Source organism: Anser brachyrhynchus (genome assembly GCF_964034855.1).
Source record: "Anser brachyrhynchus genome assembly, contig: SCAFFOLD_63, whole genome shotgun sequence".
Taxonomy (NCBI): domain Eukaryota; kingdom Metazoa; phylum Chordata; class Aves; order Anseriformes; family Anatidae; genus Anser; species Anser brachyrhynchus.
In genome coordinates this window covers 772,253-798,027 of record NW_027663488.1, presented here as the reverse complement: position 1 = coordinate 798,027, position 25,775 = coordinate 772,253, and the positions used below count along the sequence as shown (strand labels likewise).

At 42.1% G+C, this 25,775-nt stretch overlaps 1 protein-coding gene across 2 annotated transcripts; it reads left to right on the top strand.

Annotated features, from left to right (window-relative positions):
• Positions 1-5,068: 5,068 nt before the first annotated feature.
• On the top strand, positions 5,069-23,956 carry LOC308187406 (nuclear pore complex protein Nup153-like). Of its 2 annotated transcripts, XM_080609554.1 has the most exons (8): positions 5,069-11,259; positions 13,831-14,041; positions 16,165-16,413; positions 17,545-17,684; positions 17,767-17,892; positions 20,071-20,181; positions 20,319-20,357; positions 20,458-23,956. In XM_080609554.1, exons 1-8 carry the CDS (start codon positions 11,026-11,028, stop codon positions 20,536-20,538), a joined length of 1,191 nt encoding a protein of 396 aa, XP_080465680.1. In that variant the 5' UTR covers positions 5,069-11,025; the 3' UTR covers positions 20,539-23,956. The 2 variants fall into 2 exon arrangements, with proteins under 2 accessions (XP_080465680.1, XP_080465681.1); XM_080609555.1 differs by lacking the exon at positions 20,319-20,357.
• The last annotated feature ends 1,819 nt before the right edge of the window (positions 23,957-25,775 follow it).

The window sequence follows — 25,775 nt, the reverse complement described above, 5'->3', positions numbered from 1 at the left end:
GTAAAATCTTTAGTAGGGTGAAATAGAGGCCTCACACCTTTCAGAGAAAAAAAGAGATGAGAGAGAGTATCTTATTCCCACGTACTTGCAACTATGCTGCAGAGTGTACTGCTGTTACTCTAGTGCTACAAAGGTCCAAAAATCACTGAACAGTTATTAGCCAGTTTTGTATTCCTTTAATTTGTTGAAAGACTGCAGTAGAGGATTGAAGTTTTTATTGAGGATCACTGTGTGGAAAAATTCTGATTGTTAAATGTCATTTGTATGACTTAAGAACCGCGTTTTGGAGTACAGAATTCAGTATTAATTCCAGAAGGGGTAAGGGGAAGGACATTAGCTAGTAATCCCGAACAAAAGCAGTGTATAGAGCTATACTGATTTTAATCGCAGTATTCTTACAGTTGGTCTGTTACTGAACAGATATGTTTTGGGGAGATATGGTGGCCAGGGAGGCATGTGTGTTTGTGTGCTTCCTCTTCTAGTTAAGGTTCTGGGGTTTGGTTTAGTCAGGAAAATTCGATGAGGCGCCTTGTGTAAAAGGAAATGTTAACCAGCATTTTTCAACACGGTGTAGTCCCTTAAAAGTGTCATAGATGAAAAGAGGCCATAACCGCTGGGGGAAAAAGTTAGTGGGAAACTGAGAGCAGGATCACATTCAGTAGTGAGAGAGCAGCAGCCTAGGGAAAGCTGATGAATGACTGTAACAGATAGTTCTATTTTAAGTGTAAAACAACACTCAGTACTTTATAATGGTGGTCTTACCAGAGGGTTCTTCTCCATGGCTCCTAAAAGCACGTCTTGAAGGCATTCAAGTGCAGTGAACTTAAGCTGTAAGAGTTGGGCTGGTAAGCTTGGCCTGATTTGAAGCTGTAGGCACGGGGCTATAATTTCTGAACAGGCTACAAAAGAAACTGTACCACTGTGCTTTTCAGTGCTCCGTTTAGCAAAGCCATCAAATTGTTGCAGGCAATTGATGTTGTTCTTCTAAGAGCACCTGAAAGATATTTTTGTTTGAAGAGTTCAGAGGTACCGGTTAATACTGGTTCAGATAATTACAGCCAGCTCTTGGTGTTTGTGACCAATAAAGTTTGTGGCTCCAAAAGGAGTGGGTTAGTGCTAACTGATTAACTGCTGTATATGCAGAAATATGGAATCTGATTACTTACGCAGAGAGCACTTAAAATGTATTGTTTTGCTGGCTCTCAGTGAGTTGCATCTTAATGCTACCAAGGAATAAGCTTTTTGCTTCTGGCCCAAGTGTTTTAATTTGGTGAAAGCCTTTTCTGTGCACGTGCACATGCCAGAGAGGTTGCTTAAGTAATAGAAGCTATAGTAGCTGCTATCTTCTGTTTTTTGTAGAAGACAGAAACTGAATTTGTTAGCTTTGTAACTGTTATGCATACTAGAATTGGTTTTCTCCCTTTTGAAAATAGTAGAGGGTATGCCTATGTCAGATTTGGTGAGCAAGGTGATCAGATGAGGGCACTGCAAGACTGCCAGAATGCACCAGGTCTGGGGGGAAAAGGAATCCGGCTGAGCATAGGAATTTCTAAAAGGTAACCAAGGAGTTGTGCATTGATACAGTTATTCTAAATAATCAGATTCTTGTAGCTCTGCCTTTGGAAAGTCTGTGGCCCTTGCTCTAGTGGCTGTACACAGGATGCAGTCTACAAAACCAGAAATGCAGAAGTCCTATGTTTTGACTCCCTGGATTCATCAACCTGCTTCAGGATGGCTGGGGGAATCCAACTGTTAAGTCTAGCCAGACAGCGCAACTTGGGCTTAGCTGCCATTGTAACCAGCCTTGTTTCTCAACAGCAGCAAAGCTGAATGCATTGGTAAATATTTTCAGGTTTGGGCCTGCATAAGGTAGAAGGGACAACAAGTGGTTTTATATGCTAGGGAGTTCTTGTTCTTAGAGCTTTCCCTCTAGTTTGAGAGAAGCACATAACTAGTTTTATAGTGGGTTGACAGGAAAGAAGTGGGGGGGAAAAATGGGAACGCAGGGGGAAAGCCAAAGGCGTTATTACTAGAACAGGTTTAAAATGCTATTCTTTGCTTTTCATGAGCTTAGGGCAATGGGGAGTTTAAAGCTTAGCACTTCCTGAGAGGGTTTCTTACTCTACCGGCTCAGTTCTATCACTTATTTAAGGCAATTCAGGTCTCTGAACGGTTAAAGAATTGATACCAAATTTGATGAACTTTGATTCAGGATACTGACAAAACAGGACTTCATATAAACAATTTCAGTATGTTCATGAGGTTAGCTTGTGTGTTCTGTTAAATAGTAAAAAATGACACTTCTGTTTCTGTTTACCTAGCATAATTCTGCAAATGTTGCCTCCTTCTGCTTTAGAATGGAAATGCTCTTCTCCAAGAGAGCACTGTCCAAACTTCTTTGCCAAAATTTTTTGATTAAATTAATATTGTTTTATTTTGAAAACAAGAATAAGCCACAAACATGTTTTCTTGCTTCGGCTATCCAGAAGAACGTCAACAGTATTTTCAGATTTTCCTTCCCTACACAACTGTATGTAGGAAGAGTGCAGTTGGAAGCAGAAGACCTAAGATGATGTATCTTCTGTTTGTTTACTACAGTAACAAGACAATGGATTACCTCTTTATTAGAACTTGTGTAGCTTTGCAGTATTGAAACAAATGTAGGTATTAAAATACACATCAGTAATACGTTTCTGAATGGCTGAGTACCGTGCTCTCTTAGCATTGAAATACCCAGCCATTGGATTAGTTTGTCCCTCATGTTTGCTGAGTTTGGAAGCTATTTCAGAATGCCTTCAGCTTGTATTCTTCCCCAAAAGCATAGAACTCACTTCTCTGCATCCCCAATTCAAGTGAGAGAAACTGGGCACTGCAGACACAGGAGGTCTGCCAGTACAGAATCAGTGAAGACAAGTCTAAACAGCGGATTTTTTTGAATATGCAGCTGGGTTATCTGAATGTTCTTTATGCAGTGTACCTCAGTTTTAGTACAGATAGCACTTGTCTTGGTTCTTGTCATTAGTCTGAAGCTGCCCCTGAGAAAATCTTGAAAGGGAAAGTAGTGAAAGCTAATCAGCTGGCCCTTTCTTCTTAAGAACCAGTGTATTTTGTAATTCTCCCACTAATAATAAGGCGTCACGCTGGAGAATCGCGATTGTGTTGTTAAGCAAGACTGACTTCACCTGAGCGGTATAGTTGGCAGCTGTTGAATGTTTAATGTTCTTTAAACAAACAAAAAAACTGAGCAGGTGGAGGTAGACATGGCAAACTGACAGGCAGCGTCAGATGCTTCTTTGAAATGGATAATCTGACTCCATTCACTTCTTTCTGGAAATAAGATCTAGTAATTAACCAAACAAAAGATAGAAGGGTTAAGACTGCATCTTTAAAGCAGCTGTGCTTGATAAATGTCTCTGGTCTTAAATCAATCTTTAGCAAAGCACAGAGACTTAGCAGCAGCTTGCTTATGCCAACGCTAAAAATACTTGATGTGTACAGGTAACCATGTCAAGGCTCTGGAGTTAATCCATGAGAACAATTCCTTCTGGTATTGGCAAAGGTGAGGATGCTTGCTTCTATAGAAATGAGGTTTTGAGCTGTGACTTAAGCTGTCACTTAGGTGACTGTTTAGGAAAGCTTCCTTTTAAGCTTTGAAGTATGTAAGCTGACAAATTGTTTAAGTTCAGAACTGGGTTTACAGTTTCTGTTCTCTGACTGTATGCAACTTCTCATGTTTCAGACTGAAAGCAGAATTGCAGCGGTACCAGTCATACAACTATAATGATTATTGCCAAGATTACCAGAACTACTACTCGCAGAGGAGTTACGATGCTCACGCTGACTACAACTACAGCTCCTATGCTCCCTATGACAGCATGCAAGCTGTTGGAGACTGCTCTTTAGGAGATTCTTTAATGGCTCCAGCTGTTTTTGAGGTAAAGATAGTGCACGCTTGCTGTAAAGAAAATATTTCACAGATAATACGTTGTACAGATTTGTGTGAATCAGCAAAAAGAATCCGAAGTTGAAAACATGCTTTCTGCTTAGTGTGAAGTTAAAAGAGCAGATTCCATTCAGAGGTGTTTGTATTTAAGTGCTTAAATAGTAAATCCATAGAATTAGTGATTTATACACCATTATTTGTTCACGCATACCAAAGAATGGTTTTGACAGCATAATTGCGTACGCTTCTTCTGTTCCTGTTCTTCTGATTTGCTTTGCTTAAAGCAAATTAAACAGTTGTTTTAAGTGGTCTTATCGTGGTCAATGTATTAGTTGTGACCTCCGGAAGTCCCTTCCAACCTGTACTGTAATATTGGCTTTCTTCTAAAAATAAATAGATAAAATGCCATCTATCCTTGTAGTTGTAGGAAGAAGGAATGGGTTGAGACTGCAGCACTTTGAATCTGTGATGCTTTCTGAAATGAGTTATGATTAAACTTAGCCTTTTCTGTCTTTCAGGAATCTTCAGTTATGACTGCAATCGGTGATGACCTAATTACTGACGGTAATAAGGGTTCTATCATTGTCACTTGAGTTTAGCCATCCTTGTGCCTTTTAACAATACAAGCCAACCTCTACTGGATGAAGAACATCTTGAAAATTCAGCTGAGGTCAAACCTCTGTGGGGTTGATCTGCAATCAGCTGGGGTTTTAAAGCTGATACAGCATACACTGACCGCATCAAGTAAAACGGGACACTGTCAATGCTTCGCAGCAGGTTTCTTGTACCTGTGCCTTCATTCCCATTTGAAAATGGTCTAAGACAGAATTTTGTTCTTTGTATTGGTTCCGCTAAACAGATTTTATATTAGAAACTCAGTAATATGCAAAAGCTTTGTTCTCCACCCTGAGGTAAAAGCTTATGTTGCAGATTCCAAAAGGAGGATTCAGCTTGCACTTACAAATACGGTACAAAACATATTTGTGTCCTGGAAGGTTTGCAAAGTTCCTCACGTGGAGGCATTTTGTGTTAGTGTTTAGAAACTATCCTATGTAACGTGTATTGCCGTAGAAGTGAATTAAATGACTCTTGGGAGGGTTTCATGGCTGATTATCCGTAAATGTTATCTTTACTATCTTAAACATTGTCTTTGTCTTTATCTTGAAAGACAGTTCTAGTCCCAGCCTTCTAATATACAAATTCCCAAAAGTTGGAGTTGTGAGGCTCAAAATTTTAGAGGACTAAATACCTCACTAAAATTAGTAGATCTAATAGCTTATTACACTTAGCTTAAAATACATTTTATTAGCCATTTCACGTGAAGTTTTTTTGTGCGCATGCCTCAGATTTGATACTTGGACTTACCAGGCTTTTATTTTCAGATCCACAGCTCTACTTGGATGTTGATGAAATGAACAGACAATTCACGGAGACAAGCGAAGAACTCTACGATTCACTCATGAATTGTCACTGGCAACCTCTGGATACGGTCACTTCTGAAATCCCCTCTGCTATTTAAGTGTCTTCTAGAGCATGACCGTTATGGCCAAAGTGCTAAAACTACATTTCTTCTACATTATTCTAGCTCATAAGTTTTAAAGCACAATGATAGGTTGGGTTTTTTTTGCTATGCTTTTGACAGTTTCTGTAATCTTTTTGTTCATCACTCCCTTCTTGGAGCATCATGAAGTCATGTAAATATTCGAGAAATGTAAAGAGGTAAATGGGGTCTAAAGATAGACTTGCCTGTGTAAATAAAAGATTTGTTTCTGCAAACCTGCCAGCAAGGGATTTTACTTGTACCTGTGTGAGGCACGTTCTCTTCTGGCTTATGGAATTTAACAAGGTAGTAAGGGTATTTCATCTGTCTTTATTTTTATATGGGCATTAGGACACAAGCAAAATCTAGCTTCCCCTTGTTTTCCTGGTTCCTTAGGTAAGCGACAAGCCAAGCCTTTCATGTGCTTGCTTAGACTGGAAGTATGTATGGGAGACACTCACAGGCCTTGCTATGGAAACACCTGTGCCCACTTTTTCCTGCAGGCTGCTGGCTCTAACTGTACTACTGATACATGCTAGGTCAGCTAAAATTGGCTTATAAATAGGGTATGTTAAGCATATGGAAGTGTAGACTTCAACTGCCATAGCTACAAACATCCCGTGGAATGAGGATGATGTCTGCTGGCACTCTCTGCATCAGCATTCAGTTTTCCCTTGCCCTTCTTACTGTTAGACTTCTCAGCTGACGCTTTACAGCGAAGAAATTGCTACAACATAATCCGTGTTCTTAAACCTAAAAAAAAAAAATCTTGGAGAAAACAACTTGCTGGTTTTCCCTCCTTGCTGGCAAGGAGAAAAATAGTCCACCAGGAACAACAAAAAAATCCTAGTAACAGCTCCTTAAGTTATACCCTCTGCTACCCTCTCTGATTGCTCTGGTCTTCCTTCATTCGTGGTAATGAAGTTTTTAAAGCTCTGGTAGAAGGATGACAGCACTCAAGTCAAAGGAGATGAGAGCAATGAGGAAAGCTTTGCTTTAAGCTAGAGCAGTCTTGCGAGTTGCTGCCTTTATGCTGTTCTTATCTTGAAGGGTACAGAGTCTTTTCCAGTCATAGGGACTCCATAACCCTATGAGTATGGAGAAATAGTTGCTAATTAACAGTGTGTATAATAAGTAAGTGAGGCTGGAAACAAAAGAATATTCCTCCAAGAAAAAAAAGGAAGCAGAAATTACTGTACTTAATAGCTGGGGAAGCTGTTAAAGCTAGTTGACACAGTTCTGGTACTGCCGTGTGTGTTTTGGGGGCAACATAAACCATAATTGCTGTGATGGCAGGTAAGAATCCAATTCTTTTTTATGGCTTAGTGTAGTCAGTGAAAGCAGTGGTCCTAAGCTGCATGCTGTTCTTAAATGTAATGCAAATTCTCTTTTGTGACTCCTCAGTACTTCCAGGTTACTTGTAGCTGATCACCAGCAACTGCTTCTGTTAGCTATTAGCTGTTGGGTTTTTGCTAGGAATACTTTCAGTCCTGAATTGAAATGATGACATCCTGAAACAGAAGAGGCTCTTGGAGTATTGTAGGAAGCACATTCTTCCTGGTTCTAGTGCAGGTGTACACGTAGGAGGAGACAGAAGGCAAAGAACCTCACATAGGTGGAGGGGGTGAGGTGGCATCACAGTTAGAGCTGTTGCAGTTAACTCTTCCCAAAGCATGAAAGCAACGTGGCTGGGAACAGGGATTTGTTGGGTTGCTTCTTTGTGTGAGCCAGGGAGTCTTTTGAGGGGCAGATTAATAAGAATATGACACAAGGTAGAGGTGGAATAGATGAAGCAAAGAATCTGGGTGGGAAAAGGGTTGCTTGTACGTGTCTATGGAATTGTTTCAGGGGACTGAGCTGGGGCAAATTCAAGATAATAGATGCAGCCTCCTTGAATTTGGATGGCAGTGCTGAAGCTTCAAAACCTTACAAGGTTTGATGCCACTTCAATTGCAGTGCATAGCTGTGGTACTTGAGCTCAGAAGTGCAAACTGCACAGGATTTTTTTATCTATTTTCTTCAATGTGAGCAGCAAAACATCTTCCAGGAATGTGCCTGGGTGCTACGCTGCTTTGACACGGCTTGCTTTGCATCACCAAACACAGTAGTTAGGTTGCATCGAGTACTTTGTGGAAACATTCATTGTGTTGTCACCCAGAAATGGGATGCTACAGATATGTATTGGCCCGGCAGTATCAGTGCTGGTTTTTGGCCTTTGAGAGGTTGGTCCATAACATGTGACCTGTGTAACGAGAGGCCCACATAGATTGGTGACTTCATTAAGTCTGATGCTGTGGTGGTGTGTGACCCAAGGCCCTGAACGTCAGAAAATCAGGCTGTGGCCACCTATTTTATGCAGACTTTGCCTATTAACAAGGTCTCTACACTGTACGTTAGAGACGTGCGCCTCCTTTTCCGGACTAGATAGCGAAAATACCAGTTTTGTAGTTCAGTGAATGAGATTGGTTGGGCTGTTTGTTCTCCAGAGCTGAAAAATGTTGGGAGTGTATTCTCTTGGAGTCCACAGAAATGAAAATGATGAGAGGAAGAGAACGTTGGTTGCAGCCCGCGTGCTGCTGTTATAAAGTAGTTCTCTGATGTCTTTTTCCCTCTGCTGAGACTTATCAGCCTATCGTCCTTTCCTGTTAGGAGCGCATACCTGGCTTGGGATGGTGTGCGCAGGGCAGATTCTTTACCGTAAGAGCACAGTGAATGCCAGACTTCTTCCTGTACTGCCGTGTTAACCGTGAGTCACAAATTCAGGAAGCAGTGATTGCATCGGAACTGCTAGAATGCTTTGCGGAGTCTTTTTACTGGGTAAACTTCACAGCTGCAGTTACAACTTCCAGCCTGTGTTAGCTGAACACATCGTACTGGTGCCCGCCATCAGTTTGACAAAGATGGGATTGCAGTAGGAACTTGCTTTTTTCCTTCTTTTTAATTAAACAAGTCTTTGAAGCAACTTTTCCAACACCGCCATACTTCACTTCTTCCAGTTATTTTCTGTTTTACTTAGCTGAAATGTTTTTTTTCTTCCAAGCTTGAGGAAGTTTTCTACAAGAATGTCCCGTAATGATTTCATAAACTCTTTTCATTGTACCTAGCTGCAACAGAGAGTGCTTTTATTCAAAAACCTGCTGGTTTTCTCTTCCAAGAAGTAGTGGGGTTTTTCCTATCTCTTCACTGATGGGAAAGGCTGTAGGACAGTAGCTTGAGGGGCTGCTAATGCTGTCATCAGTGAGCCGGGAAGAGGCAGGAGTCCGAAACGGGTAAAAAGTACTTAAAAGGATACCAAAAGAGTAAACGGTACTTAAGCCGTGGATGTTTCTTTTTGCAGGGATGCTCTGGACCAACCGCTTCTTTCTAGCGCTACCTCAAAGTAACTTGCAGATAGAACTCACAGGGAAGGTTGATCAAATGGTGATGATCGCTGTCATTCTGCTGGACACGCAGATACTTGCCTTTCGTTTTGGCTCATTTTTAATACCAATTAACTTCAGTGCCTCGCGTTAATAGACACCGTTTGACTGCATCGGCAAATGTTTCTGAGTCGTGAGTGTCATTAAAGGCCTGTCACCCTATGGAAATCCTTCTAAATAAGAAAAATGGCATTCAAATAAATAAATAAAGCAGCGTTTGAACTTATGAGCAAACCTAGCGTAGCTGCCTTTGACGCTGATCTGGAGGAGAAAAATCACGTTATCACACTACTATGGTTGCCTTAATAGGTTTGGTGTACATGAGGGAGGGAAGTATTATGTGATGTTTGCCTAGCTATTACATGGCCGATGCAGGAGGGGTTTTAGTCAGTTCCCTGAGCACGTATTGTTGCAGAAGTCGGTGATTTCACTGCCCAATGTCTGTTATTAAGGGCACGATTCATGTCCCGTTATCGTTTTTATTCTTTATTTATGTGTTTATTTTCTGGGGCGGCGATCTGTCACGATGCCCATCGTTCCCCTGCCGTGGGGTAGAATTTAGCGTGACGACTGCCTCCCGGACCAACGGGGCCACGAATCCGGCCTAAAACACTGCTTGTGCGTTGGTTGTCGGCGTGGGGGCTGTTGGTTGTCGGTGCGGGGGTATCGGTTGTCGGTGCGGGGCTTTTCTGACGAGCACTGTGGGCTCGGGGCGCCGTCCCACGCCCGGCGCGGTGCTGCGGCACACCAGCGGTCGGCGCCACGGCGCGGGGAGGCTCTGGAGGTGACTCCTAGCCCCGTGCTTACGGTGGCCGGGCCGGGGTTCATTATGGCGGCCGGGTCCTGAGGGCGGGAGCGGGAGGGCGGCGGGACCGGGACGGGACCGGGGCGGGGCGAGGAACGGGAGCGGCAGCGGGAGGGGGGGGCGCGCGTTCCCGTGAGGGGAGGGGGCGCGCGAGGGAGGGAGGGGGAGGGTGTGAGAAACACTCCGTAGCCAATAACTTGGGCTCAGGCGAGGAGCTCGGCGAAGCAGGAATTTATTCGCGATCGCAGTGGCGGGCGTCCCGTCCGTGCGAGGACTACCGCACACCAAATTTCCCTGGTGTATTGCCAAGCACTTCCCCGTGCAAGGGCTTACCATACACCACATTTCCCGAGACTCTTCCTTTCTCTCCCTTATCTCACGCTTCGTCCGTCTCCGGCCGCGCCCCTCGCGGAGCTGCGGAACCGCGGATCAGGACTCCACACTCGCTCCGTACAAAAGTACGTCTCAATCACACGGCACACAGAGTCTCACCCGACCCCCAAGGCAATACTTCCTATTTCTTACCTTGGTCTGTGCACAGAGTTACCGGATCAATTCTCAAAGCCGGAGTGCCTGCCTTCTTCCCTTCCCCACTCCTTCACGGATCCTGCCTCTTTCATCAGTCTCGGGCCCTCTGTCAGCTCTCCGCAGAACCGCCGCCGTCGATGCACAGGACCGCTGAAATCAGCGGGGCATGCCTTCCTGCTGCTGCGGCGGTGGGGCTCCCCAGTAGGCGACTGGCTCCCGGACGAGCCCCCAAATTGTGAGAAACACTCCGTAGCCAATAACTTGGGCTCAGGCGAGGAGCTCAGCGAAGCAGGAATTTATTCGCGATCGCAGTGGCGGGCGTCCCACGAGCAGGAGCGCCCCTGCTGGTTCCAAAACCCAGTTTATATACTTTTTGATGACGGGACCCTCCCCTGTTTCCCCGCTGAGGGGGTGATCCAGGCTCACAATCTGTCTGATGCTTCCCAGACAATGCATGGCCTTCAGTTGCCGGCCTGTTAAATTTCGAATTTCTTTTGACTTTTTTACTGGTTGAAGCGGTAATGTTTCTTCACTTACCTGACTTGACTCAACACCGTGATTTTCCCCGAATTGTTCTACGGAGTCTGGTTGTCTGCATTTTACAAGGTCGCCTGCTAAGCGTTCTTATCGCTGCAAGCACACCTCGATACCCCATTCCTTACCTTTAAACAACGTAACTCTGCAAAAACAACATTTTTATTCCCACGAGGGGCAGGGCAGGCCCCGCGGCGCGTGGCGGCGGGGGGCGGGGGGGCCCCGTGACGGCACCGAACGCGGGGGGGGGGGCGGTATGGCCTCGGGCGGCGCGACCGGTAGCGGCGCGACCGGCAGCGGCATGGCCGGCGGTGGCAGGGCCGGTGGCGGCGGGGCGCCGGGCGGCAGCCCAGGAGCCCGATCAGGAGGAGGAGGAGCAGGAGGAGGAGGAGGAGGAGGAGGAGGAGGAGGAGGAGCGGCCGGCGGCAAGGTGAAGAGGCGGCGCCACCGTTTGGGCGCCGCGAAGCCCCCCTGTGCCAGGAGCAAGCGGGTGAGGAGCGGCCCCCCCACAGCGGGCCCTTCCCCCTCAGCCCACCAGTTACCCCCTTACTTACCCCCTTACCTTACCCGCCCCTTTATCCCCTTAGTTACCCCCTACCCACCTCCTTACCCCCTTAGTTACCCCCTCGACCGCTTAGTTACCCCCTTAGTTACCCCCTCAACGGCTTAGTTACCCCCTTAGTTACCCCCTCAACCGTTTAGTTACCCCCTTACTTACCCCCTTACCTTACCCGCCCCTTTATCCCCTTAGTTACCCCCTACCCACCTCCTTACCCCCTTAGTTACCCCCTCAACGGCTTAGTTACCCCCTTAGTTACCCCCTCAGCCCCTTCCTAACCCCCTCAGTTATCCCCTCAGCCCCTTACTTACCCCCTTACCCCTCTACCCAGCCCATTACCCCCCTCCTCCCCCTCCCCTTCACCCCCAGCCCGCTGCCCTCAGGACCCCCAGTGCCACCCCCAGGGCTTTCCCCGCTCCCTGCACCCCTCCTCAGCCCATCATCAATTCTCTGAACGTTACCTGCCAGGCTTTGCTTCTCGTTTGTGCTGTAGGGTACAGCAGGTTGACGGTGAAAGCGGTCCGTCAATTCGGGGTGTGAAAATCCCCGTGCTGGAGGGGGGACGCGCCGAGATCCCTCCCAGCAGCTCTTTGCTAAGAAATGTCAGGACGCCCAGAGAGATGCTCTGGAGATGCCCTCTGCACATGTTTGTTCAGCCAAAACCTCTCCGCTATTAAATGAGCAACGTAGCTGAGGGGATTGATTATCATATGCAAAACCAAGGGAGCGCTACGCATGGATAGCTGCTCATTTAGGTTTTTATCACTTGCAGAAATGCCAAGTCCCTTATACCACATATTGACAATCAATCTTGTCCATCTAAAGCTGGCCTGGAAGGGCAATGCAAACATTCCCCACGCTTACAGAGCAACCGTTGAAACCTCTGGCTTGAACAGTGCATTAATGTTGAAAGTGCCATAGCTTGCGTGTGCCGACACTGTGTAGCTAACTGATAAACCTTACACGTGGATTGAAAATAATCAGTGGAGATGGTTTTCTAACTTTTCCATTGTCTGTTATCTCTGCGTGTTTTCCAGTAGGTTTATTTAAAGAGTGTGCCAGAGCAAACACGTGCGTGGGGATATCTGGGGGATTCTGCACAGAGAATGGCTGCTGCACATCCAGCGCAGATCAAATTAACAGTAACTTATCGGGGAAGAGTTTTAATGATTTGATAAATAGACAAACTGATAGGTGTTACATGTGTGCATTTATTATAGCAGTTAGCTTTGTAACCAGACGAATCGTGCAAATGTTCATAACGTAAAAGGACGAGCTTTGAGCAGATAGCTTGCTTAGAGCATTTGTCAATTAATTTCAGTTTATTTTCAATATCATGTCCACTCTGCAGAAGGTTCTGTGGCTTAATGTTAATTGTCTCTCAGTGATGCAGTTGGGGAGGCACGAAAGCGACCGATGCGATTTTGTGAGGTTATACCTCTGGTTCTGATCCCTACCCCGCTGTTTTTCTCATCCTTCCCCCTACAACTTTAGTCGATAAGTCGATTCTTAGAAATACTTAAATAGATGTGTTTTGTGTGCTTGTGATCATAATTACAGCCCACCAAACCCTCTGTCTCTTACCATTAAGCTCTGAAGGTGCCTGGGCACTGTAGGCAGTATAGTTAGCAGCTTCAAAGTTCCTGGGAACTAGTCCTGGATCTAATTTACCTTTTTTTTTTCCCCCTGCCTGCAGGAGGGATGATTAGCAGGATGCCTAGCTCATGATTGTCAGCTTTCTGGATATTAATTTTTATTATTAATTTTTATTATTAATTATATTCATTTATATTAATTTATCTTTTATTTAACCGTAGTTCCTGGGGCTTTTGGTCAGGTGGGAATTCTCCGATCGTACCCGATGTATGCCGCAGAGTCAGTCTTCTACAAAATACAGCAACAGCTTTAGAAGGCTCTTGCAAGAGGAGGTGCTGGTGCTATAGCTATAGCTGTGTTTCTTCCAGGACATCTTCTGGGTTAGCCTGACTGTTGAGAGCAGAACTGGTTTTTGTGCGTATAGTCACTGCAATTCAGCATTACTAAAATTGAAAATATTTAGATTCACTGATTTTAATGGGTAGTATGGTCCTGACTGTCGCAGTAGATAATTGCTGAACTTCTGGTTTAGTTGGTTTTCACGGGAGGGTGCGAAGAGGAAGAGTCCTGGAACAAGTCTGTAGGTCAGGAGCTGTTCAGGCGTAGAGTTTCCTGATAGCCTTGCAGATTGACGACCTGCTGGTGAATTTTGGCAGAGGTTTCAAAACTTTGAACCTTGCCAAGGTCACTTGGAAGTGCAGAAAGTGATAGGTAGTTGTAAATCAATCTTAGGTGAATTTAGGTTTACCAGAAGTGTAGCGATCCTATGCCAGGGATCAACCTCGTCGTCGTCTTCTGAATATTTGCTGTATAATATCTGTCTTCAAGGTCCGTGGAAGGTGGTATCCCAGCATATGCTGTTGACTGCGTTTCTGTAATTAAACAAGTGTTTTTTCTTTCAAGCAGGGATTAATTAGCAGAATGACAGAAACTGTGAAAAATATTGTACCGGCCTGGCTGCAGAAGTATTTCAATAAGCGTGAGGAGGAGTGTGTAGACAGAAATGAATCTGCAAACCAGGAGGAGACTCCGGTAAACTATCACCACGATTATTCAGATGAAGATACCATAATCGATGAGAGATTCACGCCTGAACCAGCAGGAATTAGTAGACGAGGTATGTGAAAAATCATTTGGAATTCTGGCCATCTGTATTTATTCACAGATTTCTAGTTTTGAATCTGAATTTCAAAAGGAAATTGGAATGAGGGTTTTGACAGAATGAAAAAAACCCAAAAAAAGTCAAAACAACTGTTTGTGAAACCGTCTTAGCTTTAAACTGTATACACAGTTACGAAGCATACATCTTATGCTCTTGGAAGGCATCAGTTAACTTTAGGTACTCTATTAGCCAGGTGCTAAATGCTGAAAATAAGTCATTTGCAAGTGTGCTGGGTTGCATTTTCCATCTTTTAAAAGATATGGAATGAAAATCTGTCTAATTGCCTAAGGCAATTAAAAAAATTAATTTGTTTTGCAGTCTTCGAAACAAAAGACTAGATGCTAGAATGGCAGAGGAAAATTCCGTCTCGTGTCCCGACTTTGTTTGTTTTGTTTTGTTTTTTTTTGTTTTGGGCTTTGATCAATTTAGTAAAGTTCCTCGTTAACTTGATGGTGAACTGGGGAACTTGTGCACGGATGTGGTTTATGAGATTATTATCCTTAAAATATTCAATAACTTTAAGGTCTACGCGGGGGGAGGGGGTGTCTTTGAAAAGGTGTTTGGACCGTTGGCAACGAGGTTTGCAACTCCTTTACCTCATGAAAGATTAATTTGTCTTATATCCAGTGCCTCTCACTGTTCCTGTAGTCCTGTTGTATAAATTTGCATCTATTCTTATTTGAGTTTCTCTTAAATTAGCTGTTTTGGGGAAGTCAGCTTTTAATAAGTAAAGAAGTTTTGTCTGAGCGTGCGTAGGTAACCATAGATAATGTGGAAAGTCAGTTGCTTCTGTTGTTGGCAGAATCAAAAAATAAGGAGGAAATATCTTTGCCTCCAATCTCATCTAATTGTAAACAAGGAGATTGATGGCTTTCTGTGTAGCTGTAGCTTGGGAATGAGTTTGGAGAAAAGAATAGAGAAGGTCTTCGTGACTGAGGAACACATGTTGGCTTTCCTATGTAACTGCGTGAAAGGAGCTTTCAGTAAGAACAGCTGCACTGCAAGCTTGCTAACTCCAGGAGATCAGGAGCAGGTGGACACCCTGGAACCTTTTGCAGCTTATGTTGCTGTCCGTGGGTGTTGCTTACTATGCTTAAGAATAAGATTTTTTTTTTTAATTATTACTACATTTTGAAACCAACGTGTTTCTTCAGTTCTGAGGTATCAGTGTGCTGGAGCCTATATTGGGTGGCCTTCCGCCTGAAGAACTTTCTGTATCTCAAATGGTGCTGTCCTAAAAATCTGCTCATGGTTTGGAGAGCTAATTAGTGGTACTGCAGTGGTTATGAAGATTGAACTAACTAGTTTAAGCTTCAGTTCAAGTATCAAGAGGATAGTGGCTCAAAGTCATTTGAATTGCCCAGATTCCTGGGAGAGACAGTAGGCTTTCATCAGGCAAAATACCCATGAATAGTTCCATTCATTTAGCAAGATAGACTTCAAGGCCACCTATTCCAGGCCACTGGCATTGTTTGCAGACCCTTTGCTTCAAGAGGGAAAAATGCTCATCTGGTTACTTGGGTCAACATCCTTGTCCCTTGGGTCAAAATCCCAATAGTTAATGGGTAGGAGATGATGTTTTGCCTCTAACGTGAGCTGATATGGAAGAACTTGGGAAAAAAGTACTGCAAACGTTCATTTTCATGTTGTGTATTCAGATTAATGTAACCTTTGTTCCAATATTATGGAAGCTGCAGTGTTATCTGTAATTTACCGTGTAATCTCAAATTTTGTAAAGCTTATTGCAAGCTGTACATGGGAGAAGGAGTATATATGTTTGATTTAGTGAACGGCCAAGTCAGCGTTAGAGCATTTGAGCACGGGGTCAGAATGTGGTGTTGTAAAACCTCATAGTTAACTACTTCTGGATGCAACATTAATACTGTGTATCGCAAGCAGTGTTGTTGTTGTAGCCAGACAGTTAGATGCAACCGTATCTGGGTGAGGAAGAAGTTAAATTTGGCTTCTCTCTTTTTGCGCTTAGAACTTGGCAATAGCATGGCTGTCGATAGGAAACAGGTTTTGGCTTCTGTGAGCTTGTCTATAGCAAAGCTAATTATCTCCCTGTTCTTGTCTAGAACCATCCACAAGTAGATCAGCACTGAACTTCCCAGTTGTGTTAACAAGGCCCTCTCTTCATCGGAGCCGTCTGAATTATACCATGCTGGATTCTCCTGTCCCACCTTGTCAGCCCTCGACATCTTCTATATTTGGCATTGGCAGTCCTAGGCTGTCCTTGATAAAAGAAATAGAAGATTCTACCTCTCAACAAGACGATGATAACATCTCAACAACCAGTGATTCCTCCTCTAGAGCATCTGATGAAGGTGATTTTTGTGTTCTCTGTTTAATTGACTTTTTTTTTAATGTGAAGTACCTTGCGTTCTTTAATATTCCACATCACCTTAGTAAATAAAATAGGTGAATGTCAACTTTGGATGCGAGAATTAAATTGAATTTTTAGTGTTTTAGAAGTATATAATCCTATCACCTTTTTAATAGAAGCGTGCTTTGGAATACGTTTATGATACCCTGATGTTAGAAAGAGTCAATGCTGAAATATACACATTCAGCTAGGTTATATGTAAATTTTGAACTGGGACGGTAGGAAATCAGGCTGACTTGCCGTAGCTTGACAACTAGGCTGATTGTCTAGAAGGAAGAGTGACTCAGAATATCTAACAGACAGCTGGTTAAATGTGAATAAGTGCAGGTGACAAATAGGAACACGAGATGTTTTCCTGTGTTTCAGCAAGAGAAGATAAAGAAACTACTCTGACATAAGCTATAGGCTGTTTTTTGACCTTTCTTGGTAGAAGGCTTCAGCTGTCAATACTTTCATGTCTTTTGCCAAATTCATTGAGGAAAGCACACCATTTTAAAATAAAAAATAAGCATCGTGTCGATGTAGGTTGGTACGTAGGTCTTCTCGCTGAAAGGGCGAACAGCAGGTTTGCAGCTTTTTCTAGTCCCCCATATAGACAGGGACTGACGTGTGCTCAGCAGGTTTTCCAGAGAACTTTTGTACAGCTGAGAGTAGAGTTGCTGGGCTTTAGCAATATAACCTGAGTGCACTAGAACTTTCTGGTGTGTCTTCGTAAAACATACATGGGCAGAAGATCGTTAACTCTTAGAGCAGCCTTTGGGGAATCTTCCAGGTTTAAAACCTGTGCGATTATGATCTGTGCTGGCCTCCAGCCTTTTACCAACACAGAAAAAAGCTTTGTCCGTACAAATGCACTGATGTTTATTGGTGAAAACTACTTGCAGCTCTGTGAACAGTTTTCAAGTTTGTAGGTGATACTTGGTTTTCAGTCTGTACGTGAAGTTGATCTATTTAAAGAAGCTGAAGTCATGCTTATTTTTCTGTATTGAAGAACTTGAATTAGTGTGATCTTTATTGTTAAAGTTCTGTACGTACGAGAGGCATTTACATCTAGCATACGTCATTTTGGCAGATGTTGCAGTTTTAAAAAATACTTCATCGTCACTGCTCTGGCCCACAGAAGCTGAAAGAACTCATTCCCTCTCGCAGCATTCTGCAGCTAGCTCTAAGAAACCTGCATTCAGTTTATTTGTTTTTGGAGGACTGTGTCCTGTAAGTACTGCACAGTATTTCTTTTAATCAGTTTGAATGTGTACCTGTTTTTCTATCCACTTCTCATACTGTGTTTCCGTAGGTACGTGGAAGCACGTCTGTTTTTAAGCAAAACCAGCTTGGGTTTTCTCCATTTTACCCCGGAAAGACGGCCTATGCCGGTGGTGCAGCTGTAAGATCAAGGCAGCCAAAGACGGAACCTTATCAGGTATGAGAAAAGTAGTGTAGTGGGAAATAGTGATGGAAATAAAAAAAGCAGCACTGCCAAAGGAGCTTTGAGCAGGGAGCTGAATATGTGGTAACAGTTGCTCTTCTGCCCTCTTGGTCTACAAAAATAGACGAGATTGATTTCTGTTTAAATTCTTTAATGACAGTTTTTACCACAGGTAATACTTGTCAGAAAGAACAAGAATGACAGTTTGGGCTAGTTGTTGGTAGTTGGGGTTTCCTCTGTTGTTAGGTCTTTCAAAAAATTCCATTCAAGTGCCATTGTCTGCCTCTGACTACATTACGTTAAAATAACTTGATGCAAAAAAACCAATGACAGCATAACTTTGAAAACTTGTGTTTATGGTAGCAAAAGCTACAGTAGTCAAACCTGGCTAATATTTATCTGTGGATCTTCTTTTCCAAGCATGCCTACATTCATGCTATGGATATGTTGTATAAACCTGCAGTCTTTGAAAATATCTAAAATCAACTTTGCTGATCCTTTGTTCTTCTGTTACACAGAGGCATGCAGGACTAAATGCAGTCCCAAGATAAGCAGTAACATGCTTTCTGTTTTGAATGATTCATATAGTTCTTGGAGAGAGTTATTTGCCCCCAAGAGTTCTTGGAAATAGCAAATAAAAACTGCTGACAACTCTGATTAGCTAGAGCTGAATCGAAAAGGAAAGTCAAATCAGGTTTGGTAGGAATGTATTTAAATGAAAGTGACTTTTATCGATAAATCAAAAGGAATTTGAAGAAAATGAAAACGCGGGTTTGCTGGCTCTGTTCTGACAGTCCATTTGTGCAACGGAAAAAGGGCAGTACAAGTACCTCACTTACGGGAAACCTTGAAACCTTGTGGTGCAAAGCTGGGAACCCTCTTTGGTCGGCTATTTTTGTTTTTTACAATATTACTGCATTATGGTAAAAAGAGGAACCAAAATACTAGGCTTTTAAAGGAGAGAGTAGCTTGCTTCTTGCTGCTTGCTGTGAATGACAGCAAGGTACTAGAGAGTCCAGCGAAGGGCCACCAAGAAGATCAAGGGACTGGGAGCACCTCTCCTCTGAGGAGAGGCAGGGACTGCTGGGCCTGTTTAGTATGGAGGAGATGAGGTTCAGGGGGGATCTTATTGGTGTATATAAATACCTGAATGGATGGTGCAAAGAGCATAGAGAGCCATTGTGTTTTCAGCGGTGCCCAGTGCCAGGTCAAGAGGCAACAGGCACAAACTGAAACGTGAGGCTCTGTCTGAGCATCAGGAAATGCTTTTGCACTGTGCGGCTGATGGAGCCCTGGCACGGGTTGCCCGGAGAGGCTGTGGAGTCTCCCTCTTTGGAGGTCTTCAAGAGCTGACTTGACATGGTCCTGGGCAACCTGCTCGGGGTGGCCCTGCTTGAGCGGGGGGGTAGACCAGGCGATCTCTAGAGGTCACTTCCAACCTTAACCATTCTGTGGTTCTGTGAGTCTCACTTGTGTTTTTACATGCTGCGTGGTCTGCTTCCTGTCTTCACATCGTGTGATAAGCACAGTGTGGTTATATGAGGGGTTTAACCTGGGAAGAAAAAAAGTCACACCAAAGGAAGTTTTTGACTGATATTTGAAGTTGGGTGGTGCAAATAAACAGTTTACTTTTTCAGTGTAATGTTTAGATCTGTTACAGTTTAAATCAGATCTTTATCTTTTAAGACAAAGATTTGCAGCCAACTTTAATCTTGGGGGAAGGGAGGAAGCAAGAGAGAAGTAAAACTAGTTCCTGGTTATGATTGTATACACTGATTTTAAGATGGTACACTTAGACCATCGTGAAACTCTGAGGTCTGTGTTGTTACTGAAAATGCTTTCTGTACCACAAGCCTTTTCTTGAGTTCTGTTTCCCTGATTACTGCTTCGGAGGCCTTAGCAGTCCTGGCATCATCCGTCTTGACCTTTTACAAGTACGGAGTTCTTTTATTGCTCGTGCAACAAGCACGTGCAAGATGCACTGAGGCCCAAGGTAAACTTCATTAAACTCCGAATGTATTCTCTTCTTTATGGCTTGAACTCCCAGTGACTGCATGTTTCTCTGTCATCAGAATATATTGATTGTATCATCAGTGTAGCCTTGGGACATAAAATACATGCCTCCTTAGCTGAGAATTGACCATTGTAACACTTAAAATGCTAATTTTTCAGGCACAAAAGAGAGCGAAAGCTAGACAAGAAACTGTGTGGTCCCACGCTACCTTGAGTACCTCAGCGTGGTGCATCTTGGAGGCAGTGGAGAAGCTGTCAACCGCTTTGTTGGTAAATAGCACTTCTTTTAATCTGTTTTTGCTTCATGTGTTTATAAAACTTAGTAAATGTGCCATCAAAGGATAAAGATAAAACTATTCTTCCTTACGCTGTGGCCGGTTTAATTTATTGCGCTATTTTTTCAACAGGATGCTAAAAGAATGACATCTCTTTTGCCGCTGTGTTGTGTAAGTTGACCATGAACCCCCACATTTTTGTTGCAGGGAACCCTCTCTCTCAGGAAAAAAAAATTGCCCTCTAATAGTTATGCTTTGTTTTTTCCCTTAGCCTCCGGACATAGATAAACCGGATATTACTGACTTCCAGTCCAAACGAAGAAAGGTAAGAACCAATAATGTCTTAAGCTGAGGTAGATAACTTTTTCAATGCTTTATCACTATTAGAAAAATTTTCTCAAACCTCAGTGACGACATAGACATCAAATCAAGTTAATATTGGCATGTATCCACAGTAGATGATGGGCTGTGAAGATTACTCAGGTTAAGAATTATGTTATCTTTGTAAGTTGAGAGCAACAACTCTAGAACACACCAAGTCGTTTTATCTTGTCCCCCAACTTGGGGTGAAGCTGCATATTAAAATTCCTGTTGAGGCAAGTTTGCTCTTGAAGAAATGATCACAAATAGAAAAATACTGATTGAGTGGTCATATAGACTTTGTACAGACTTCCGTGTTCATTCGGGCACAGAAAACTAGTTTTTGTGCTTTTTATCACCATTCAAAGTAAAGAGGAGGAAAATTGTTAATTTCCGACGCTATAAATCTTACGCTCCTAAATTCCTATTTGGAGGTAGCACAGAACTGGTGAGAATGCTGTGGTAAAGCATGATTTCCTTTCATTTTGTTTAAAAAATGAAAACTAGTCATCTTTTTTTGATGACTTTAGTTAGGGGTATCATTAAATTGCAAAACTGTACCAGGCACAATAGCTCTTGGTGTATTAAATGCCTAACTGGGGGAATTAATATTTTTCATTTTTACCTTTAAAACCAGCGATGAACCATCGTTGGAGTCTGATAAATTTTCCATAAAATTAAATGGGCATCTCTTTCTGCGAAAACATCTGTGTTTCCAGTATCAGTCTGAGTGTACAAATGACCACTTGTTAAGTGTATGGGCTTCTTAGGCTGGAAATCAAAGTGGACAGTAATACTGGTTGCTTATTGCTTTTAACTCTTTCAATCTCTGTATTGTTTAGCCAGCACAATCTCCATTTGGTAAAGTTCTAAAATGAATGTAGCAGCAACTGCTTAGTTTTTAGGGGGGTAGAGGTTTTTTTTTTTCTTTTTCTTTTCCGACGCTATAAATCTTAACGCTCCTAAATTCCTATTTGGAGGTAGCACAGAACTGGTGATAATGCTGTGGTAAAGCATGATTTCCTTTCATTTTCTTTAAAAAATGAAAACTAGTCATCTTTTTTTGATGACTTTAGGTAGGGGTATCCTTGGGCTTATTAAATTGCAAAACCCTTAGATGACCACTTGAAGATCAGGTGACTGAAGGAAATAACAAGATGTGCAAACTTTTCATCTTCTGTTCTAATGAGAAAAGGGACAGTGTCTCAAGAAGTTTCTGTGCCAATTCCTTGACTGGATGGATGTATAATTAAGTTTACAATCACTTCAGAGTTTACAAACATCTCAGATTTCCTGGACCATCTTTTCACCATCTGCCAAATTACAAGGGCATGGAGAAGTGAAGTATATCATAAATATTATCCAAATAACTAAAACCAAATCTGGTGTGAATTCTCAGTTATATTATAGCAATACACCTGTGATAAGGCATTAAGAAAGATCTGCCAGATTTGCAACAGAGAGCCTGAAATTGTCAGCCACTAAATGAATGTTGCACGCAGCTGTCAGTGGGTGAAAGGAGATAGATTGTCTATTCATAACACTAGAATTCATAATGGTGGCGGGAGAAGGGTAGCCCGTGATGAGAAGCAATTATTTGCTGAGGAGACGATCGTGTGTTTTCCTGCTAAAGTGAACATGCGGTTGACGGAACACTTGTGCACTCGGGCTAAACTTCTGCAGTGGGTAGCAGTGATGTGGTATTTTTCTTATTTCAAGGAACTGTACCAGGCAGAATAGCTCTTGGTGTATTAAATGCCTAACTGGGGGAATTAATATTTTTCTTTTTTACCTTTAAAACCAGCAATGAACCGTCGTTCACTCGAAGTAGATTTGTGAACTTACATAAAACATGTCTTATTCAAGGTTTCAAACTGAATGTAATATTTTTTAGAAAGATGTATTTTTATATACTTTAGAGAGAGTGTGAATCCTATTACTAAGAGCTGGGAGATACTGTGAAATTAAAGCTGCAGCGTAAACAAAAATTTCCTGTTGGTATTGATTTGAACAATAGCATGCTTCCTAAGACTGTATTTTCTGATCCTTAAGACTGCAGGCGGAGCCATCGGTAAATCTTGTAGCCTTTAGGGTTTGTTTTCTGTCTGACAGTTCAGTTAAGTCAGTTTTGCAGAACACGCAGTGGTCTGTGTTAAAAATTAACTCTGGTCTGTGAAAATGCTTTGAAAAGGGAAGTCAAACCCACTACTTGAAGTGCATCTAATGCACATGTAAAGCATTGGATCATATTTTAATGAATGAGATTATTGTAAGACTGACAAGTTGGTTTTTTTGAGTGTGTTCTATTGTTTGTGTAACTTTGAAGAGGGAAAATGTAGGGGATGTGAAGCCCAGAAGCCTGTATAATTAGTTGCTTAACACTTCGAATGTTAAATTAATGAATTAAGCTACTGAAAAAAAAAAATCACAGTGTGGGCAGAGGAAAAGATAGGAGCATATTCTAGGAACATGGGTTATTTTAATTATGGTAGCATGAATTATTTTGTCTATGAAGCTAACTGCCAAATTTTGAAATGGAATTCAGTCAGACTTTGGCTACTTATATATAGCTTTATGGATTTTGTTACTGGTTTTCTGGTGATTTCCCTCTACAAGTTGAACGGTCTTCAGAATTTTCAAATCGTATTCACTGAGTGCCAAGACCGATGGGGGGAGGTTTATAGTTCTGTAATTTGTTTTCATCAATAAATATTGGAATTAATTTGGGTGGACGTAAGGATAAATTGATTGCTGTTTCCCTTTCAAAGCTGGAATCCCAGAATGCATTCCAGCCTCCACCTGTTAAGAGACTTGTGACACCAACGGTAAACCGTCAACCGATGCGTTATACGCGGTATTCTGAACCATCACCGACTTCAACTACTCAGTCCAGCAAAATTTGCCAGAGAGTAGACACAAAGTACCAAGTGAGTACATTTTTGAGTCCTTATGTGCCTGTTTTTTTTTTCCAGTCTTGGAATGTTTCTCAAACCAATTGTTATCCTATCTTTGCAAAAAGTACTGATAGTATGTTTGAGGCGAGCTTTAAGGCAGTGGGAACCATTGTGAAATAGATTGAGCTTTTATGGATTTAATTCTGTTTTTGGAACACTCAGTGTCTTGTGGTTGTTTTCACGATGTCATGATGTGCTATTGAGTCATCCTGTTCTCAGTGAAAGAATATTAAAAGACAGAAATGTTTTCCTTTTATATTCTCATGTACACAAAGCTGTCACTGATGAAACATGCTCGTGTTCTGTGTAAACTATTCCAGGTGAGCTATGTGCTCCAAGTGAGAGTTCTGACAATGTGCTGAGTTATCGGTTTTGATTGCTTTGGAGTAGATGGAGTCTGATAAATTTTCCATAAAATTAAATGGGCATCTCTTTCTGCGAAAACATCTGTGTTTCCAGTATCAGTCTGAGTGTACAAATGACCACGTGTTAAGTGTATGGGCTTTTTAGGCTGGAAATCAAAGTGGACAGTAATACTGGTTGCTTATTGCTTTTAACTCTTTCAATCTCTGTATTGTTTAGCCAGCACAATCTCCATTTGGTAAAGTTCTAAAATGAATGTAGCAGCAACTGCTTAGTTTTTAGGGGGGTAGAGTTTTTTTTTTCTTGTTTGTTGATAAATGATAGAAAACAGAAAAGTATGTCCCTTTTACGGGGTTGGCAAACACAAGTTTTGATGAAAACTCTCCCCCCCACACACACAATTTTTGTCATTTTGTTTAAAATAATTACTTTCTTTGTTAGAGGATTTGACAAATTTGATTTAGTGTTCTATCAGTTTGTCCTCAATGCTGAGTGAAGCAGTGATGCTTACTTTAGCCCCAAAATTTAACTGAACTGTACCCACAATGCTGAATTAGGGAACAACGTTAAGTAGGTGAGGTGTATTCAGGGCTATAAAATTAAAAATAAATAAATAAAATAAAAACCACAAAAAACCACATGAAGTGGTTGTTGGTACTTTGTGTATTCTGTACATATTCAGCTAAGTCTTGAACTAAACTTAACTTGCAGGGGATGAGAGAGAAGACTTTGCCTGCAGAACAGCGAGCAGAACCATCTGAAAGGTATGACATCTATTAATTTAAAACTTACTTGAAGAAAGAAAGAAATCTCCTTTTTCAGTACGGTCTGCACCTGAAAGGTGGTGACAGTTCTCAGTAAAAGGAATGGGAAATCCAATGAAAATTTTGTATTTTGAGGCAGCTGCAAAGTCTGGATTGTGTTTGAAGATCAATATAACTTTGAGAAAATTGTTGTTTTTATGAAAGGAAGGAAGATGAGCAAGAATAAAAGTACTGATACACCACTTTTTATCCCAAGTTTATCTTCTGAGAAGGATACGAAGATGGGAAACGAGGCACGTTATAATGCTGTATCCACAGAAAGGATCTTTGCTATTGGAGGCCTTATTTTTTCCTTCTACAGGAAATATGGCTCATTTTGTAGTTTAACTAAATCTGTAGCGTTACAAATTTTGCTTTGACAGATATTTCATGGTTTATAACTCAGTTTACTTATAACAAAATAATTTGTCCCTCTTAATGTTCCCTAGGGGAAAAGCTATTAGTTTTAGCTATTTAATTGCTTGCAGTTTGAAAGCTCTGTCCTAATGGGATGATTCTTTCTGAAGCATTCTTTAGAAGGTGAAGTAGGCGAAGTGAGTTACAGTTCAGGAGGATGTTTATTGATGTGTTTTTTTCTTTATTTTTTAAGCAAAAACATGGAGGAAGATTTATGATTTATTATTCTTTTTTTTAATACTCCTTTCATGATGAAGTTAATTGTCTGCTTTGAGTTCACATGAAGACCATGTGTTCTTTAGAATCATTTGAGGCCAAATGCTAACTCATCTCTAAAATAAAAAAAATCCAGCAGAATTAATTGAATTTCTTCTTGAGGAGACTGCTTTGTGTTATACTGCTTTCTTGGTTTAGGTCAAATGAGTTATCCTCCAGATAATATTGATGGCTTTTCCTTCTGGGCAAATGGTGTTTTGGGTAATAATGCTTGAGTTAAGGGACTTTGCACTCGGTTTTTAGGGAGTCGCTCTTTTCAAAGAACAGTAGCAGGGAATTTTGTTGACTCTATGGTCATCTGCCAAGCAATTCTTAGGTGACCATGGGCATTCTTTGGCTTGCAGAAAGAACTCAACACTTTGTTTTGGCATCTAAAAGTTGGACTTCACAACAACCACCTTTTTAGGGGTGGAAGC